Source organism: Euprymna scolopes, chromosome 1 (genome assembly GCF_053919585.1).
Source record: "Euprymna scolopes isolate OS-2025 chromosome 1, ASM5391958v1, whole genome shotgun sequence".
NCBI classification, from domain to species: Eukaryota; Metazoa; Mollusca; class Cephalopoda; order Sepiida; family Sepiolidae; genus Euprymna; species Euprymna scolopes.
This window is the reverse complement of record NC_136482.1, coordinates 181,730,119-181,751,352: the sequence shown is the minus strand read 5'-3', so window position 1 is coordinate 181,751,352 and position 21,234 is coordinate 181,730,119. Positions and strand designations below refer to the sequence as shown.

General features: G+C 35.0%; 1 protein-coding gene across 11 annotated transcripts in view; it reads right to left on the bottom strand.

Moving 5' to 3' along the window:
* Positions 1 to 11,002, bottom strand: part of LOC145277896 (voltage-dependent calcium channel subunit alpha-2/delta-2-like) — a 445,906-nt gene extending 434,904 nt beyond the window's left edge. For 6 of the 11 annotated variants that reach the window (XM_080129897.1, XM_080129926.1, XM_080129915.1 and 3 more), the window contains exon 1: positions 10,414 to 10,973. In XM_080129897.1, the coding sequence (XP_079986023.1) occupies positions 10,414 to 10,559 (146 nt within the window). In that variant the 5' untranslated portion in view covers positions 10,560 to 10,973. Of the gene's footprint in view, positions 1 to 10,413 lie in introns of all 11 variants that reach the window. The other 5 variants (XM_080129937.1, XM_080129974.1, XM_080129993.1 and 2 more) reach the window with 1 other exon arrangement.
* Positions 11,003 to 21,234: the final 10,232 nt, after the last annotated feature.

Sequence of the window (21,234 nt, the reverse complement as noted above, 5' to 3'; positions counted from 1 at the left end):
CTCGACAGAGGCAACCTTTCTAGGGCAATTGTTCTTGACATATCAAAGGCCTCTGATAGGGTATGGCATAAAGGTTTACTTCACAAAATCTCCAGCTATGGTATAGCTGGAAATGTCTTCTCAATTATTAAATCATTTCTCTCTGATAGGTTGGATGGGCAGAAATCAGAAGCTCACAGTATTAATGCTGGAGTCTCTCAGGGGTCCATTTTGGGCCCAACTCTCTTCCTGATTTACATTAATGATCTTCCAAATCACATCCTTACATCATTCGTAGACATTTTTGCTGACGACACTACCATCTATGGTAGCACATCTAAGACAGTAAACGACCAAGTTCTCTCCGATTCTCTCTCCTCTGATCTTGATCACGTTGTACAATGGGGAAAGGAGTGGCTGGTTACTTTTAATGCATCTAAAACCAAGCTTCTATCTTTACATCATCAATGTTCTGATCCCCATCTGGCATCAATTAAAATGAATGGCTCTTGTCTTGGGGAGGTCTCAAGTTTTGACAGGCTTCTGGGCTTGACATTTACTCCTGATCTTATTAAATGGAATACGTACATCAAATCTGCTGCCAAGGCCGCTGGAAAAATGGTCAGATCCTTCTATCGATCCAGTAGATATCTCACTGCTGATGCAATTCTCAATCTATATAAGAGCCAGATACGTCCAAGGATGGAATACTGTTGCCACATATGGGCAGGAGCTGCTAGAAAAGACTTGTCCTGCCTTGATAGGGTTCAAAATAGACTTTGTGGCCTGGTGGGAGATGTCCTTTTCTCTTTGCTGCAACCTCTATCTCACAGAAGAGATGTTGCGAGTTTTTCTCTGCTTTATCGTTATTTTCATGGAAAGTGTTTGACTGAGCTTCAATCTATGGTCCCCCCTCGCCAAACTTTCACAAGAAACACTCACCTAGCTGAAAACACTATCAATAATTGCCCCCACTCTTTATCTGTGCCTACACCTAAACGTAGATTCCATGATCAAAGCTTCTTTCTTAGAACTTCACGCCTGTGGAATTGTCTTCAATTTTCCTGCTTTCCAGCCGTCTATAATATGGTTGTCTTCAAGTCCAACGTGAACAAGTTTCTGATGAGCCGTTCCACTTAAGTTAACAAATTTACTGAACTTCCATTACTATCGATTACTATATTGTCCTTTTGACTACTGTACCCTTATCCTTGAGTTACCTATCGGCCTTGATAAGTGGTTACGCCTATGTAAAAAAAAAAAATTTATAATTAATAACTATAAATATTGTCAATAAAAAATGGCGTTATCAGAAAAACAAAACCTTTGAATAAGCATTCAAATTTATGCATTTTAAAAGATGAATTACATTTTTTTTCATGACAAAAAAAAAAAATCAATCATTATCGAATGTGTTTGAAAACCAAGCGAAATTTTTATGGGCCCTTCTTTTAAATTTGAACCCAAAATAGATTTCCACTCGAAAAAAAAAATAAATAAATAAAATAAAAAAATAAAATAATAATAATAATATAACATTTTTACTATTAAAGTTAGTATTGAAATAAATAATATAATAATAGCAATAATAAAAAAGTCGCCATTTTTTTTTTTTTTTACTATTGCAAATAAATTGAATTAAACTAAATTAATGTTAAAGTATAGTGTCGCTCTGATACCATACGTATATATTTTTTCTGCCTTTGGTCAGCGAAGAAGAAATCCTTCGAGATTGTGGCAATTTTTATATTTATCCTAGTCTGGAATGTCCCCGTTTAGAGAGATGGATTTTCCCTACATTAAAAACGGACCTTGTGCCTAACTACCCTCGATTTCAATATTTGCCGATTTTACAAAATATTTTTCTTTTCAATTTTTAAATATTTTACATACAGCTAACTTGTTCTTTTTGTTTATGCTTTTATTTTATAAACAATTTCAATATATACATTGCGTTAAACGTTTGATTTCTTTTTTTTTTTTAATTCAATGTCCCTATTTATTGTCTCCCTGCAGGAGGGGGGGGGGAGTTAGATATCAGGTTGGTTTTTAATGTCAGGAAAAATCCACCTCTTAAAAGAAAAAAAAAAAAATTCGACACTCTGGATTTGGACAAAATTATTACCGCAGTCTAGAAGGATGCCTCTTTCACTGATCTAAGAAAGAAAAATAAAAGTGCATTAAATATTTTTCTTTTCAATTTTTAAAAATTTTACATACAAGCTAACTTGCTCTAGTATGGCACAATCACGTTGACACACCGGTTCTCACCAGATCACCGAAGTTAAGCAACGTTGAGCCTGCCCAGTACCAGATGGGTGACAATTTGAGAAGGCTAGGCACTGTATGTACCTTCTGGGAAGGTTGGGCGTTGGGCCAGCACCCTCACCCTGTAAAAAAAAAAAAAAAACTCCTCGCTACAAAAACATCTACAAAAAGTTGTAGATGGCCTATGCCTCTCCAGGGGTTCAAGGGCTGTGTGTGTAACTTGCTCTTACGCTTTTATTTTGTGAAGTTTATAAAATAAAAAACATAATATAAACAATTCCAATGTATACATTGTGTTAAACGTTCGATCTCTTTTTCTTTTTTTTTTTTTTTTTTTTTTAATTTAATGTTCCTATTTATTATCCCTGTCTGAGTGTGGGGAGGCAAAACTACACATCAGGTTGGTTTTTAATGTCAGGAAAAATCCATCTCTTTTAAAAAAAAGTCGACACTCTGGATTTGGACAAAAATATTACCGCAGTCTAGAAGGATGTCTTTTTCACTGATCTAAGAAAGAAAATAAAAGCGTATCAGAGTAGGTATTACACTTTAATGTTAATTGTATTTTGAAAGGTAAAAAATATATACGAGGGTCGTTCCAAAAGTAAAGAATCCTAGTTTTTCACTAAAAATAAGTTGAAGAGCTACGAAGACGGGAATGGTACCATTAAAACGAGCAACCTTTTGTAATCCAGCATTGATTTTTCGGTATTATTATACAAACACCGTGACAGCGTTAGGGTTAGGGTTAGGGTTAGGGTTAGGATTAGGGTTAGGGTTTAGGGTTAGGGTTAGGGTTAGGGTTAGGGGTTAGGGTTAGGGTTAATTCGTTGTCACGGTGTTTGTATAGTTTTACCGATTTTTCTACATAGCCACCATCATTCTCAATGCACTTTTGTCAGTCTCTTTTAATGTGTCGGTCGTAAAAGTTAGGAGCGCACTTTGTCCCTTACATTTTTCTCTCGCCACTCTGAAATCGACAAATCCATCTCCTAACTGTGCTGACACCAACTACATCGGTTTCGTAAACGTTCACCAGGTGCCGATGAATGTTGATCGGTTTATTTATTTATTTTTTTCTGCTTGTGACACACATCCATGAGAAAGGCCAATATCTACTGTTGTAGATATTGGCGGTGTGAGACTCTTATAGTCTCACACCGCCAATATCTGCAACAGAAAGATGAAACTTTCAGGTCATGAACGCATAAGTTCAGTCACTATAACAATGATCCTTGGGTCCATGCGGAATAAAAAAGAAAAGGCATTAAATTTTAGAAGCCTCCTCGTATAATATAAAATCGGTATATAGACGTAAAAATAAGCACCTGTTTCTTTTATTATTTTGTAAATATTAAGAGCATACGATTTGGCGGACTCGAACGAGCTTTCCCCATTCTGACCTGAACGAACTTTTCCCCACAGTCGTACAATTAATTCCTTTTCACGTTTTCTAAAAAAAAAAATTCTGCGGATTATCGTCGATAACAGACAACTTTCATATTAGCAGGAAAATGTTTTAAAGTGTATTTAGTGACGTTTAACGTGGGGGGTCACTTTTCAATTATAACGTTCTATTAAATTGATACCCCACTTTGCGGCCAATCAGCACAATTCTTCTTATTAAGGTGTCACATGTCACATTGGTGTAAAAATTTAAGAATGAAAAGAAATTGTAATAATTCAAGCTAAAATAATTTATTAAAGAAAAAATTATAAGGAAGAATGAACGCAAAGTGGGGTATCAATTTAATAAAACGTTATAATTGAAAAGTGATCCCCCACGTTAAAAGTCATTAAATAAACTTTAAAAAGCTTTCATGTTAACAGGAAAGCTGTTATCGAAGATAATTTGCAGAAAAATAAGAAAACGTGGAAAAGAATTAATTTTAAGAATGGGGAGAAAGCTCGTTCAGGTCCGTCGACGATTTTTTTTTTTTTTAATTTTTTTTTTAACGGTTACGATGGATTGATTAATTTTAGTCACGTGAAACAAATCCTTGATCATTATTAACGGCGGACATAAAGTGTTGCCGGTCATTAAATTATAAAATCTTTATAAAACTATAAATGATTTTGTTAAATTAATATTTCAATCTCCATCAATAAAATTATTGGGTGTAAATATCTACCAAAATTTTAAGAATTTTAAAGTCAGTTTAAATTCTTCCGAATATCTTTTAAATTTCCATAGTCACAAAGTTATTCTTTCTTTCAAGCTAACAAAGTAGCAAGGTGACCCAACGTTGCCCGGGAACGAATGTTTCACACTGTCATCGAAATCGATGAAGTAGCTCATTTTTCAATCAAATCGATTGATTGTCTACTCTAATTAGCCCCCCCCCCCATCGCGGGTGCACCTGGAGGAAGCTTCTTCACATGCCTCGCGCAGTGACGAAGTTCACTGTTGATTTTATAATATATATATATATATATATATATATAATAGCTTGCATTAAAGTTTAAAATGCAAAAGTCAAGTATCATGCTTAAATTGTGCTCTAAACAGAAACATTCATTTCGAACGCGCCCCTGTCATATCAACGAACCTACTGTTGATTTTATATGCCTGACATTACTGCTTGTGCGGTGATAATGGCTTGAATTTAAATTTAAAATGAAAAGGTCAAGTGTCATTGTGAAATTGCGCTTTAAACTGAAATATTCATTTTGAACATGCCCCGATCATATCAAATAATCTACTGTTGATTTTATATATTGGGCATTTCGGCTTGTGTGGTGATAAAACTGTTCAAATGCACTTGTGATGTTAGGCTGTGTAAAGTGTTAACTGTGGTCAAAATTGCCTGTTCCTTCTTTCATTGGATTATTTCGATTATGGATACTTATCAAAGCCATTCCGACACAAAACCTATCTAAGAACACTGCCAGGCACAAAGTACTTTCGTGTAACACTTCATAAAAATCGATCCAGCCATTTTCGAGTCCATGGGGAACGAACACAAAAGGTTCGTTTTAGATAATTGGAATAGCTGATTTGTTTACGAAGAAACCAAAATGCATTGCATAAGATTTAATTTCGTAATTAAATTATTTTTTGAAGATTTTTAAAAAGTCATATTTGGTACTTTATGGTGTGTTTTTATTTTGATAAATAATCGATTTAAAATAAAGAAAATAATGTGTAAGTTATATAGAGTAGAGATAAAAAACCACGCAAACAAATGCGAAGTAGTCACGCAATATTAGAGATATGAGATTATTTTCATGAATGAATGGATTTCGTTTGCTTTTTATATATATATCTACTATATACAAGGCTATATGCGTGGCTACCGTAGTCTGTCTGCCTCCATATTTTCAAACTCCATCTCATCCGAAACTAAAAGTCGCAGTGCGGACTGCGGCGCTAGGTAGGGGAGCTCAAATGATTGGATTTTTTTATGGACCGTTCCTTTATGGGTCTTTAGCTGGTTAAAATAGTTTTTAAGTGGACAAAAATGGGTCCAAATTGAAAAAAAAAAAAAAAAAATCATAGATTTTGTACTTCATCTTACTTTATTTTTAATTTTAAATCAGTTCATATGCGTGTCACTTTGGTACAGTGGTAACGTCACCAGCTTTGAACGCTACAGGTTTGCTTTCAGTTTCGATTCTATCTAATAGCAACCAAATACTATTTTTTTTTTTTTTTTTAACTTTTGAAATCACGACTATAATAATATATACGAAATCTGGACAAATCAAAATATCATATTTAAACGCATTTTTACGACCGAGTAAAACCGGACGCCCCCCCTCCTTCCAGTATATATATATATATATATACATATATATATATATATATACACACTTAGATAAAACGTATGTGTTTCTGAATTTTTTAGATGAGGATTGATTATTAATTCATATTACTTGAACTACCGTTCTCATCTAAGTATTATTTCCTAACATTTCAGTTGATATAATCTCCAACCTTCTTTGTTAAAGATGCGTGGCGTAACGGATAAAGTACTTTGTACTTCAGTTGCAGGTAACACTCCTCTTTTCGAGGTTGAACTTCTGTCGTGGCTGACGGAACGTGGATTTAATGAAGGGGAAGAAGGGTTCTGTTCGAATTTCTTTGCAAATTCCGGAGTTCGACGCAAGGCATCAAGAAAGTCGGAGGTTAAGTCGGCCGAAACGTTGTGAAAAATAACACCCAGTAGCCCGAACAATCCAAATAATTTGTATAATTTTTCTGTTCAGCAATGACTGTTTAAGCTTGATAATGGTTCGTTTTGTTATATTTGGTCGTCGTCGTCGTCGTCTTTCGTTCACTGGACAGCTGACGACAATCAAAAATGAAAAATATATTTCCCTTTTTAGGCATATTCACGGCACGTGCCTACGTTCAAATTTGAAGGGAGGGAAGGGAGAATTTTTTTTTTTTTTTTAACGTTGTACACATTCACACACACGCGTCGCGACACTGGGCATGCTTATGTTATGTCTTGGACAAATTGTCAGTTAAAACCAGCCGTTCTCGTCAGGTTACTTTGTTTCTTCTGTAGAAAGCCACCATTTATTAAGTCTGTACAGTGTCGCGACTATGTAAATTTGTTTATATAAATAAATATATATTTTGCTCTTTTATTGAGCATTTTTAATAACCTCGTTGAATTCATTAGTTCTCTTGAATACCTTTAACCTGGTATGATTATATATATATATATATATATATATATATATATATATATATATATATATATATATATATATGACTTAATTTTAAGCTTCAGACGTTCTTCAAATTGACCTTCGTTTATGAGACCAGCTTTAGCATTTTAATTTCACCCAATAATAATAATAATAATAATAATAATAATAATAGCAGTAGTAAATAGACAGCTGGAAAATAGCTTTCAAAAAATGAAATGTTGCAAAATGACGTTTTATTTCTTCATTCCTTCTCAATAAATACAAGTCTTTATTGTTTGATTTTTACGATGTTGACTTTGATGTTTGTATTCGTTTCTTTGTTGTTTATGGACCATAGCCATCGCAAACGCGAGTATTTGATGCAATTCTTCACATAAAAATACTTATATAAGTGTTAAAATCATAAAAGGAAACAAGACTGTTCTTGCAAATGTACGACGTATATTTTTTACGTTTACAAAATTGGCAATGAAAAACGTTTTACACAAGGTGCTAGAATAATAACGTTAGAAATCAATTCTTAATATAGCGAGGACTTTGTTAACTATTCTGTGCTTTCACCCAATATTTTAATACCGTAAAAATTGAATTCAACTTGAAAATCCTATGTAAAAAAAAAATAATAAAAAAATAGCACGACTAACTGCACAAGTGTTGATTTTCTTTTCCCTTTTTTTTTTTTAAGCAAGCAATATGATTTGTCATATTTGGACTTATTTGCACTTGTGTCCCCACGAAGTGAGCACCCTCGACAAACCCGACAGGCTGCTAAATCCCACCCCCACCCCACACTGTAGAGATCACTATATCTTTCTACTCCAATAGTTTCTTCCCCAAAACCGCTAGACTTTGGAATTCCATTTCAGGTCCCTGCTTCCCCAACAGTACTGATGTGCAGAAGTTCAAGTGTAACGTGAACCGACATCTTGCTGCCCAAATCCCTACATAGTACTCCGGTATATATTGCCCCTGATAGTAGCCTACTACAAAGTGGCAATTTGCCTTGTTTGGGGTGAAAATGTAATTTAAAAAAAATATATAAAAAATTTGGTGCTAAATCTGACTATAATAGTCACAACGTTTCGGCCGATATAACTTCCGGCCTTCTTCAGGTGCAGGTGAACTTTTTCGAATTCTTGAATACTTATGTCACTCTCGGGAAACTGACTCTAAAAATGCATACTAGACTTGTCAGCATGGCCTAACGGTGAACAGCTTTGGTTAACAATCAATTCTAAGTTTGAAGGGTCGATAACATCTAAAAATAGCAATTAACACTTCTCTCGGAGATAGCTTTAGGAATAAGAATAATCTACTCTCGTTTGTTAAATAAAGGGTCCAGAAATTTAAGGTTTCCGAGTTCAACATAAAAATTCACAAGTTCGAAAGGTGTTCACACATGGAGAAAGTTGGCAGTTACATCAGTTAAAACGTTAATATAAACCGTAGTCTTGCAATTTACGGATCGTGGTAAAATGACATTATTTAGAAACCCATTCTTAACATAGTGAGGGGGATGCCAACTATTCTGCAGTTTCACCTAACAATTTAATAAATGAAATATATTGTCAAAAGTGAATTTAATTCAGAAATCATAAAAAAAAGGAAAGAAAGGGGAAGACTCCAAAAGTATTAATAATATTATAACAACTAAAATGAGAATAATAGCCCAAATAATCCAAATAAGTAAATCCGTTACTCATGCAGAGAGCGATCCGTGTTGAAATAACAACGTTATTATTTAAAAAGCCATTCTTAACATGGAGAGAGGAGGGTATTTTGTACCTATTCTGTACTTTAATCTTACAATTGAATAATAAAAAAAAACAAAAAAACTTTAATTAAACGTGGAAATACGATTTAAAAAAAAATAGCGCGGATCCCTCTCTGCATTAGCACCAGTAATCCTTTAAAAAACAAACAAAAACAATATCAACAGGATCTTTTATTTTTAAATACTGAACTAGTTAAATAAAAATGCTCGGTTTTTTCTAGTTTATTGGGTGTTTGTTCAAGAAGAAACGTTTGTTTTTATTTTTACGTTTAGTTTAGTTTATTTATTTTGTCGGTTTCCAAACATCTTGGATTATGATTAAAGATTAGCGGTTTTGTTTTGTTTTTTTGTCTTTCTTTCTGCGAGATGAAAATTAAACGTTTTGAATCTTGAGCGATTAGAATGATTTGGAGGAATTGCGAACGAGCGATCTTTTAATAGACTGGAAGCGAAGGTGAACGAATAGAATTTCTTCTTCTAAACTTGTTGTCCCAATAAACAGGCATCTTCTTCTATCTATAGACTTGCTGTGTAACGCGCACTGACTATGGCAATTTGGATTTTGGCTGGAGAAAGAAATAAAGAAAGATAAGAATAGCAACAGAGAGTGCACTTCTCCGACTTATTATTCTTACTAATACTTTACACCTACAGGTAATACAAACAGTGAATTTTACTGTAAAAGATCCAAGAAAAATAACGCTTAATTAAAAAAAAAATAAAAATCAACAGTCTCTTCAATAACCTTAACCTAAAACTGTTCATCACGCAAAAACACAAAAATATGTAATTATAAAATTTGTTAATTTTTTTTATAAAAATATTCATTTGCTAAAAAGAAAAAAAAAAAAAAAAAACTTTATTTTAGTTATACTCATAAAGCGCACCAACAGTTTTTGTTTAGTTTTTTTTTGTTCGCCGAATAATATATATATATATATACACACACATACACACACACACACACAAAAAGGTGTTAAATAATTAAGTTACACAGTATAAACATTTGATATCATCATATGACTCAGAAAACGAAGAGAGCGAAATGTTGAGACTATTTTAAAAAAAATACACTGAAGGGGAGAATGGGGGGGGGGTCTCAAGTAAAAGCCGAAGAATATAACATTCTCACCTGGGGGGAAAAAGATGTTGAAGAAGAGGGCAAATTCAAATAAATAAAACAGAATGTCAAGGTAGAATACACTAATCAAATAATAATAATTAGTAATAAGCACTCAGTTATTTTCTCATTTAAATAAATAGATATTAAATATTCCCGTCGACGAGAACTACTCCTTATTAGAAGGACATCTTGGAGGTAACCATATTCCATTTTTTTTTATCCTCCTTTTTTAACGAATAAAAACAATAAAATTCATTCGATATACTTAAAAGGCGAGCGAATGACAATCACTGAGAGATCGATATTTTTTTTTTATTTGATAATTTGATGTTATAACAAAAAAAAATGTCTTTAACAAGGTTAAACTCCTGAGTTGTGTACATAAAAAAAAGGAGTATTTATTAGTAAATGTCAACGTACAATCGTACTTGATACAAATAGATGAAAGCTTCAAAAATGATGATGATGATGATGATGAAATTGATCACCATCCTTATCAGCAGCATCATCGTCGCGGCCGTCGTCGTAGTCAACAACAACAACAGCCGGGAATGAATTCGTCGAATATATGTATATTAAAAATAAATATTTTTTTTAAAATACTTACGTGGTTTTGTCTGGAAAACTGTCCTCTCCGGCACTTTGTAAAAAGGGTAAAGTAAATAAAATGCAACATGTGGTTAACTGTAGGCATATGATTGATACACAGGTATTAGAGAAGGCCGAGCGACCAAGCATTCGAAAGGCGGCCATGCTAAATAGCAAGGCGATGTAGAAAAGCGAAAACACGACGAGAGAACGAGATGGCACGAGAGAGAGAGAGAGGGGGGGCGAGAAGAAGAGATAAAAAGAGAGAGTGCGGGGGGAGGAGAGAAAACGAACGAGAGGAATAGGCAGATAGAGAGGAAGTGAAGACGAGAGGTAGATAGTCTAACAGCGTTAAAGGGAGAAGGGAACGAGAAAGAGGAGCTATAAAAAAGAGAGGGTCTCAGGAAGGGAATATAGGAGCTATTATTATTATTATTATTTAGCAAAAAACACAGATAAAAACACTCCTGCTATCTCCTCACAAGCCCCTCTCTTCTTCGACTATTGCAGAAATAAGATGCTGGTGCTGGTGGTGCTCTGCTATTAATGTTGCTACTAGTGCCAGCCTTGTTCTTGACTGCACACAGATATGATCATCTCTCTCTCTCTCTCTCTCTCTCTCTCTCTCTCTCTCTCTCTCTCTCTCTCTCTCTCTCCGTTCCAAGCGATAGCACACCCCTGCCTCCAATATCTTGCTCTATTGACGACGGCGACGACTTCAGTCCTGTGCCTGCTAAACCCGTTATTGCTACCTTGCAATAATAGCTCCTTTTTTTTGTTCCCACTGATAATACTTCTAATGCCACTAATAATACTATTCATTATTATAATTATCCATTACCCTTACATATATTTTAAAGTAAGGGAAATAATAGGAAATGACATTTCGTATTAAAGTAGAGTTCTCTCGGTAACCGGTAGTGCAAACATAAACAAACAAAAAAAAGCATAAGGTCTATAATCTTCGTCGCGGTCGAGGCGAGTGTTACAAAATAGTTTAGTTCTCTCCCACTGCAAGAACTTAGACACCAGGGTTTGGAAAGTGGGATTGAGAAGACAACGCCCTTGAGGAGGGGAGAGGTAATCTAACCTGCAAAAATGCCTGGGCAGCCCCGTCGGCATTTCGCGGTAAGGGCGCCTCAGGCGATTAGCAGCAACCTAACACCTTCTCAAAGGGAGAAGGCAAAATCTTGGAGAGTGTACCTCGTAGAACTGCACAGAACTAAACTCCCACCGCAAAGTCAACAGGAATGGTCTAATTTCTCTTGATTTTGGGAGGAATGTCAGACCTGACTTGATCACACTCTTAAGTGATCTGGTGATCAGGTTTCAAATCTCAGCATGAAAATACTCGCTAGCTACACTGAAGAGCTGACTGTAGATGAATTTTTATTATTTGTTGTGTGTGTGTGTGTGTGTGTGTGTGTGTGTGTGTGTGCGCGGGGGGTATATGGGTGTGTATGTTTGAGACAAACAAATTTGACAGTCTTCGGAAAGGAAAGAAAAAAACTTCATTTGACGTGAGATCGAAATGCAGTTTGAAAGAACGCCAAAATATGACGGTTTGAATAGCCACTCTCTTTCTTTCTCCACTTTGTTGGAATATGCTTTCCTCTTCACTTGCATAAGCAAGTTGGAGTTTTCACAGTGAAAGTGTTAACTTAATATTTTTCAACCAATGAACATTGTTTAAAACCCAAAATCTAACAAACTGATGCAAACTTAAAATCTCAATATAAAAACGATTAAATAATTAAAATTTGAGAGAAATTAAACCCAACATATCTCGGAAAAACACAAGACCGAATGCCCCCCCCCCCCTCGCACACTTTGAACACTTTAAGACTCTAATGATAGTAGAAAGCGGACCGAGGATTTACTTTCGGTCGTCTTGTGACTCTTGCTTCCATTATTTTGTCCTTTAGTCCTCACAATGCTTCAGCAATACTTCTGACAAAGGGGAAAAAATTGCTGTTTTCTAGGTCAGAATCTATCCATCTAACACTTATCATTGGCTGATTTTTGACCCTGAAGAAGTTTTTTTCTCTCAACTTATTATACCAAGTGGCTTCCAGCCTTGTCTGGAGCAATTTCCATTAAAAAAAAAATGCTGATGTGCAAGTTCCATCACCTTGTGCGCACTTACACACGCACTAACAGAACTTGAATGCCTACTGGAGAGAACTTAAATGCCTACTAGACACTATCCTCGAGTATCTGAGGTCTCTCAACCTGGCATGAGGGTAAGTAAACCCTGACTAAATATTCAAAACATGGTCTCCTTGATATGGATAACCACACTAGCTTTTATGAAGAATGGTGCACCTTCTCCAAGTGATGTTACCTCAAGTAACAATATGAAGCTGGTTACTCCACCAGACTAGATGAATCCTTGCCCTGTAAGACTAAGATACCAAAAAGAAATGTTCCAGGAAAGAGGGCTGTCCCCTTTTCCTGTAAATAAGAAAAACATTAGATAAGTGAAAAATGAGATTAGGATAGGCCGAGATTCGAACCTTGTAAGCAAGGTTAAAAAATAGATTTAGAATTGGAATGTTAGAATTTCGCTGTTGTTAAATTCCATATAAAATAGTTATTGTTTGTATTGTAAAAAGAATTGTTCATTCTTTTATGAAAACTGAATTAAAAAGGTCAGCTACAAAAGAATGAACAATACAAATTAAAAATATATTGTAAAAAAAATAGGTTAGGCTAAAAAAATAGGTTAGTGAGAATTCTTTGTTTGCAGAAGTGTGTTTTGGAAATGGTGCTTAGCCATGTGGGTTGGTCACGTTTTGGAACTGCACATCTGACGTCATAGCAAAAAGGGAAATTCTCAATATAGGAGCTGGTTTTTGTCAGAGAAAGACAATCGGGCAGTCAGGTTCGAGCAGTCAGCAAAGGCAGTCGGAAAGAGTTGACATGATCAGAGGAGGGTCCCTTTAGAACCAGTGTGAATTCCTGACGTCATCATCATACTGACCGGTCAAATGAAATAAAGAATCACCATCGATATTTGTAACTGTTGTCTTCGTGTCGTTATTCAACAATTGAAGGTAATGTGTTAATCATCTTAATATGAACTTTGTATAACCCCCTTCCAAGTAACGTGTCTCACTCCTCCATCATAAGTAATGATTATCCCCCTCTGATATAAAAGAACAGTAATACACATTCATTCAATAATGAATTCTCATCATCTTGTTATAAATGTCTCCCTCATCGTTAATATGAACTCTGCGTCATCTTAAATATGACCCCATCTCTATACAACAGAAAGATATACTATAACATATTAAAATGGTCAATTGGATAAAAATGATGTCCTCAACTTCTTTACTAACTCAGTGTTTGAGAGATAAAGGACGTTAATAGAACATTCGAATGTTTATATTATCTCACGTGACCACCTGATAAAAATTTTTTGTGATTGCTACATCCCTTTTCATTATGGACTAAGCTTTTGTACAAGCAATATCACCTGAAGAGGTCTCTACTTACTAGTAAATGGCTGACCGAAACATACTAATGAAGGTGTAGTGACATATCAATGCTCATGTAAAACAAATAAAAAGTATATCTTGCTCTACTTCGGTATTGAGCACTTCACTGGTTATTTTACCTCTGGATAATATTAACCTGGAATTATGTTGTCTTATATAGAGTTCAAGTATTAGACCCAGGTAGGGGGCTCCTTGATATCTGAGAATTTCGACTGAAAGAAAAATGAACTAGAACAAGGTAAACCATTACACACACACACACACACACACACACACACACACACACACACACACACACACACACACACACATACACACACACACACACACACACTGTTATGCTGCCTAATAATCACACTAACAAAAATATACAGACGTACACATTTTTAGCCCTTGTGCCTGCTTACTGGCGGAATATTTTCTTGCCAAAAACATGGGTTGTATAAATTTTTCCCAAATAAACATTTCTTAACTAAAAATGACTTTTATTTTGTAAACTTATAGTTATACAAATGTTTTGTTAATTAATAATGCTTTTCTTAATTTCTCATTTACAAAACACAGTTCATGTTAAGTTAGCACTTGCTAGCTGCTGACCCTAATATTCCTCAATGTTTCATTTATTTTCAATTTAATATGCATGCACCCCCGTTTCACACGCTCCATTTTTTTTTTCCTTCTCTATAACGTAATTTATAAACAATTTAGATTAATTGTTGATGTGGTTCTTGACAATACCCAAATATATTATCATCATCTAAAATGGCTTCTACCAAGGCCAGGGACCATATCACATATTCTCAAAATTCAATGTGCATCCTAGAGAGGAACTTTGGCTTAATGCAGCTCATTCTAAGAAGTCATCCTAAGTTTTCTATCATTAGGTAGAACCTCAACTTAGAACATATAGTTTTCATGATGTCCTTCAAGAGACGCCTGATTACGGGTTTGATCCTCGCAATAAGCTTGTCTTTGAAATTGCATACAGTATGATTGACTTCTTTTTCAACTGCGTTCCACCCATAATAGTTCATGGAGTTGCAGTCAGGCGAGTTTGGACTGGTGAAGTCGTGGAAGTTCTCAAGCACCCACTTTTGGGCTTCCCCAGAGATGTAACATGGAATTGAGTCCAGCTGCCACGCATATAGTGTTTCTGCAGCCGCCTTCATCACTTTCTCTGCTCAGCATTTGACAACAGGGGACAAGTCAGTATAGCCATCTAAATTGAATCTCAGTCCTTTTTCAAACATATTTATCGGCATGATTTCGCATTTACTGGAATCTGCAGAAAAAAGAAATTCATGATTTCTGAAGAATTTATAATAGTATGGTGGATAATGTGCAATTAACAATTCCTCTACTATCCAACAATCCAGCAGTTCATCGTCCTAGTAGAATTGAAAGCCATGTTTAATTTCAGAAGATTTTCCAATGGGTAGCTAATCTGTATAAGTCCTGGAGATGAAAAATTTTTTTTGGTGGGTAGCTAATATGTTTAAGTCTTGAACTTTAAAATTTTTCAGACAAGTGCAAAGATCTTTCTCATGTGAATACTAAAAAAATATGTATGGCAATTCCAGTAGATCCAATATTTTTATGGAGCAATTCCAGTTTCTGATTGGTTGCTAGCAGAATATGACTCCATTTGATTGGTCCATTCCTATCGCCAGTATCTATAAGTAGATCCTTCTAATTTTCTTTAAACATACCTTTATTATATAAAAAATATTGCAACATCCCTCAAACCACTTCCTTTCTTTCTCAAATTTCCCTTTGCAGACAGAAATCACACTTGTAGATCTGAAAATCACTCCTTCTCATGTCCATGATATTGTAAAAAACATGTCATACTAATTAAGAAATGTTCTACTGGCTTACCCGTCCTCTTCAAACTCAACAAATGCCTAGCCAAGTCTTGCTTTCTCTGGTAGCGGGAAAATTGTCCACGTTGTACCATTATTCAAGAATTCTGGTGAAAGAACTGAGCACCTCAGTGTGAATATAAGAATAAAAAAAACACACACCTAAAAACCATCAAAGTTTGAGGGAACTTGCTCTTCATGAGACGTGGAACTTCATGCTGATTGCAATCTAGCGACCACTTGTTCTTTGTGTGGTGCAGCTGGTCTTGAGAACAACCAGAGCATTTCCAGCTCGAATGGGTTTGATCTTGTTGAGTAGTTTTGTTTTGTGGCTTTCTGTTAATAATGAGGATGTTGGCATATCATAACTTGCGGAAAATTATGACTGAAGACAAATATGTGTGTGTGTGTGTGTGTGTGTGTGTGTGTGTGTGTGTGTGTGTGTGTGTGTGTGTGTGTGTGTGCACAGTACATAAATGACTGAAAAGTTGTGGAAGAAATGAGAATACTCACAATTGACTTGACATAGGCATTTTATTTACAAGGAGGCAACACATAGTATGATACAAATCACATCTCTCAGTCCTAATCTGATATTACTTGGGTTTGTGTGTCACAGCTATCACAAACATAAGTAATATATATATCCATCTTCATTTTACTGGGTTCAAAGACATCCTTTTTTTGGCACCTGTCAGCGTCTGTCTTGTCTCTTTCTTACATCTCCATACAAGAACTCACATAACAGAAGTAAAGAAGAGGAGGTAACTCTGCCTTAAACAGAAAAAGAGTTAACTCTACTTGATTGTAAGAAACACTCGTCTAGCTGAAAACACTATCAATAATTCCCCCCACTCTTTATCTGTGCCTAAACCTTAATGTAGATTCCATGAACAAAGCTTCTTTCTTAGAACTGCACGCCTGTGGAATTGTTTTCCGTTTCCCTGCTTTCCAGATGACTACAATATAGTTGTCTTCAAGTCTAATGTAAACAAGTTCTTGATACGCCATTCCCCTTAAGTGAAAAAAATTACTGAATTCTCATTACTGACAATTACTATATTGTCCAATTGACTACTATACACTCTTTAACCCTTATCCTCGAGTGGCCCCTGGGCCTTGCTAAGTGGTGATGCCTATGTAAAAAAAAATAAATAAATAATGAAGATTCTCATTGCCTTATCTGGATCTTGCAGCAGCATTTTTTTTTTTCCAGCTTTTCGACAAATTTAATTGCGTTGACAGAATACTTGCTATCAATCATTGCTGTGAGCCACTACTTTCACGTCTATGTCGCGATTCCCCAGTTCACATTTCGTAGCCTTCCATATATTCAAAAATCGCTAAGCTGCAGCTAAGATTTCCAAATTTTTTAATCTGTCGTTAATCATCACAATAAACCATCTAATATTTTGTTGCTGTCCAGTCGTCCGTGCTCTTCCGCACTCAAACCAAAAAATGCATGAAGATTGCTATGAGGTGCCTTCAATAAGTTTCCAGACTTTTTTTTTTAAAAGCATTAAAAAATTGTCGAGACTCTTGAAAATTCAGTATGTTATTGTTGTACATCTTATGAAATGAATAACCAATTTTTATGATTTCAGGTTCGAGTGAACAGCTAATGCAGGAATTAGAATACACTCTACTAAAGCCTGATTGTCACAGATGGTAAATTTCAAAAATGCAATCTGGATGTGGGGACACTTTAGAAGAACAATCTATATGATTATAAAACTCAAATGACCTTGTAACGATGTATGTAACCCACTTTCTAGTTTACGACACCCGGTTGCATATGCGCGCATAACCTGCGCACTGAAATATTAATGTTGTTATTTCGAAATTATTATTTAACATGGGAAGATTGGGTGTTTAAAATGAACAAAAAACAAAAGAACAATTGGGACGCTGAAATATTATCATTATTATTTCGAAATTATTATTTAACATGGGAAGAGTGGGGTTTAAAATAACTTAAACGTAATACAGAAATGAACGATGTAAAAAAAAAAAAAAGAAGCAGATATATCAAAATTTGAATTTAACTATAATAAGTATTATGGTATCTGTTCAGTGCACATTTACCTATAAGTATGGCCAACCACTTATAATTCAGTAACTGTAAAAAAATTTTTGAAAAAATAATCAATTATAATAAACAGAACGACTCATAGAAATCTATATTCTTTTTTCATTTTAATATACTTTCATAGAAATGTTTCTGCTAGGTAAAAAAACTATTTTCTTTACGTCACAAGTATCACGCTAATACATGAATTCCATAGCTAATATAACATACTGACCCAACGGGTCACCGGTAGTCTAGTATGCAATAAAATTCTGTTTTAAACTTGGAACAAATACCACAGAAATGTATGGTATGCTTTAGACTGCTTTTGGACCTCACATGAATCAAGCATCAATTTTTATTTATAAATAAAATTGTATTATAAATAAAATTTTATTCCTAATAAAATTTTATTATAAATAAAATTTTATTATGAATAAAATTTTATTTATAATACAATTTTATTCATATAAAATCGAGCTTTCATCATAGTTGCTTGTCTAGCAAAAATGAAGTGCTGAAATTTTCCAACTTAGATGTTTCTGGCTTTGTGATTGGCCTTTTGACCAAGATCAAAGTGTAGTATCTGTTCTGGCAGATACTGCAAGCTATGACTAGCTATGACTAGCAAAGACCAGATGTGGGGGCAACCCCACATGTCTAACCTTTAACCAGCTCCCATTTCCCACCTCTCGGGAGCTGGTCCCCTTTTTCCCTTCCCCCTCCCTTCACTCCTCACATTAAAAATTGGCCTTGTGCCTAATTTGCTCGGTGGGGGAGCAAATAAATACCATCTGTTCTGGCTTTGTGATTTATATCACAGCTTTTGTTTACATTTGTTGCCCCCTCTCTCTCTTTCCCTCTCTCTTTCTCTCTCTCTTCATTACATTTGCTTTCACCTTTATCTTCCCCCTCTCGATCTATTTCAGATTGAATAGTGTTTGTTAGTCCCTGTGTAATCTTTCTCCCTACGATGTGAGGAAAATCTGGTTTTCTTTCAAAAAGAAAGCACTCTAATTACGAACAAAATTACGTGTGTATTCCCATTCACACATTCTCACGAATGAGGACACTTTAGGGAACAGGCAGTAACCACCCTTCCTCTTCCTTCTCCTCTGAAAGGGATAATGCCTGTTGTGGATCTGTTTATCTGCCTCGCACAAAGCAAGATTAGAAAAAAACTACATTCATAGTGAATTGCAAAATGGTTTGGTCGATTTCACTTCATGGCACCAAAGTGATATATGTCTAATAATCCAAGCAGCATCCTTTACTTTTGTCATTTCATACCCGTTTTGAATGCTAGTAATTCTAAAATTTGAAAAACTGTTTAATGCAAGCCTCAAATATGATAGCATTTGTGAAGTACTTGATTCCATTATTATTACTTATTATTACACTGGGCCCATAACCTATTAAGATATTGAGCTCATAACCTATTAAATTGCTGGGCCCAAAACCTATTGAGTTGCAGGACTTCAAACCTATTGAGTTGCTGGGCTCCAAACCAATTGAGTTACTGGACCCATAACCTACTGAGTTACTGAGCCCATAACTGCGTGAGAAATGCTTCAAAAACCTAAATATAAAAATAAAATGCTTTCAGAGACTTCATTCCCACCAGAACGCAAGATTTTTACGTTACTGTCATAAATATACTTGTTTTGCGTTGGCAAAAGTGTGCTGTTTCTGATGGTTCTTATATCGATTAATAAATTTTTGTTTGAGTCGAGATCTGTTCATCTGAATTTAAAAATTTTAATAAACTTTAAAAATCCACAAAATAAGGATCATTGGATATTCTAATGATAAGTAAACCGGCTCATTATAATTTAAATACAATTTATTCATGGCAGAAAACTTCAATTATTTACAGAACGATATTCAATGTCAAGTGAAGCTGTCATTTTCTCCTCGGCTCCCTCTGGAGCTCTCTAATCTTTTTAAGGATCTATAAGGAGCGATAAGTCTTACTTTCTTTATTCATTCTCCCTTTTATTGCTATAACAGTTACTAACCCTTAGTTCAAGGCAGTGGTCAAGAAAAAAACATATCTTTAATTAACCTGAACATGTGATAAAATCATATAACAATGTTCTTTCCCCCAATATTGGTATAATGTTTATTTGTATCTGTTTCAATTAAATGAAGTTTAATTGAATCGTTCAAATATTTCTTCTTTTCATAGAACTTTGTTATGGCTACCATATTGGTTACCTTAAACAAAATTTTTGCCAAATATGTTTTTTCATTTATCACTAACTTATTTTGTGGATTTTTAAAGTTCATTAAAATTTTTTAAAGGTAATGGTTAGAAAAAAACATTCATAGAATATTTTAATGCTTCTATAAATTCTAATATTTTATTGCATTAACTCCTTTCTCAAAATGCAATTATGCACATATACCACTAAGTGGTGCTAAACGATTTATCTCTTCTTGTCATGATGCCGGTGGGATTGTCCTGATCTGCTTTATAAAAAGGGATGCACAGACTCATTTTCAATCTTTCTCTCTCACGATCTGCTACAAATAACAACAGCTAGACTGTTTCTGTCTCTCTATTCAGTCTGACGGCTGCTATTATCATGTGCTCTCACATGCACACACTAGGACCCTATCCTGGTATGAAAGAACTTTCCTCCACTCACATGCATACATACACAATAACAGAGTTTCTACTATAGACATTCCTAATGTATACCTTGTTTCAATATGTGCACACACACACACACACACACACACACACACACACACACACACACACACACACACACACACACACGTACAAATCATTCAGTAAAGAAACGTTTCCTCATCGCATTTGATGATGCTCCCATCGATTTAGAGATACGAGGTCTGTCACATCTAAGTTGTTTGGAAATCCACACAGATGATTTGTTTATAGCGGTGAAGTCTTTGTGCAGGACCAACCACAATTTTTGATACAACTGTTAATCTAAGTCAGTGCAATGGCTTCCACAAGACAGAACAGAAAGTAGACCTCAGGTTTTACATCAGAGTTTTTCTTTTTCTCTCCTTCTCCTTGATGCATGTCTTAATGAAAACTGAGGGTTCATCTCTCTTAGTTGATTAAACACTCCTCCAGATACCAACCTGGAAACGTCCGTGCCAGGACGTAGAAATTTCCTCTCTACAAACGTCAGAAGCAGAGAGGCATCATTGAATTCCTGACAATGCATTGAGAATGGTGCTGACTATGTAGAAAAAAAAATTTGTGAGTACAAAAGGTTGATCGTTTTAATGCCCCCCCCCCCCGTCTTGATAGTTCTTCAACTTTTTTAATTAAAAAGATAGGAGGCTTTACTTTTGGAATATATATGAAATATCCAGTGCTTTATAAACATTCACTTAGAATCTCATCAATATAAAAAAAATGTCTGCGT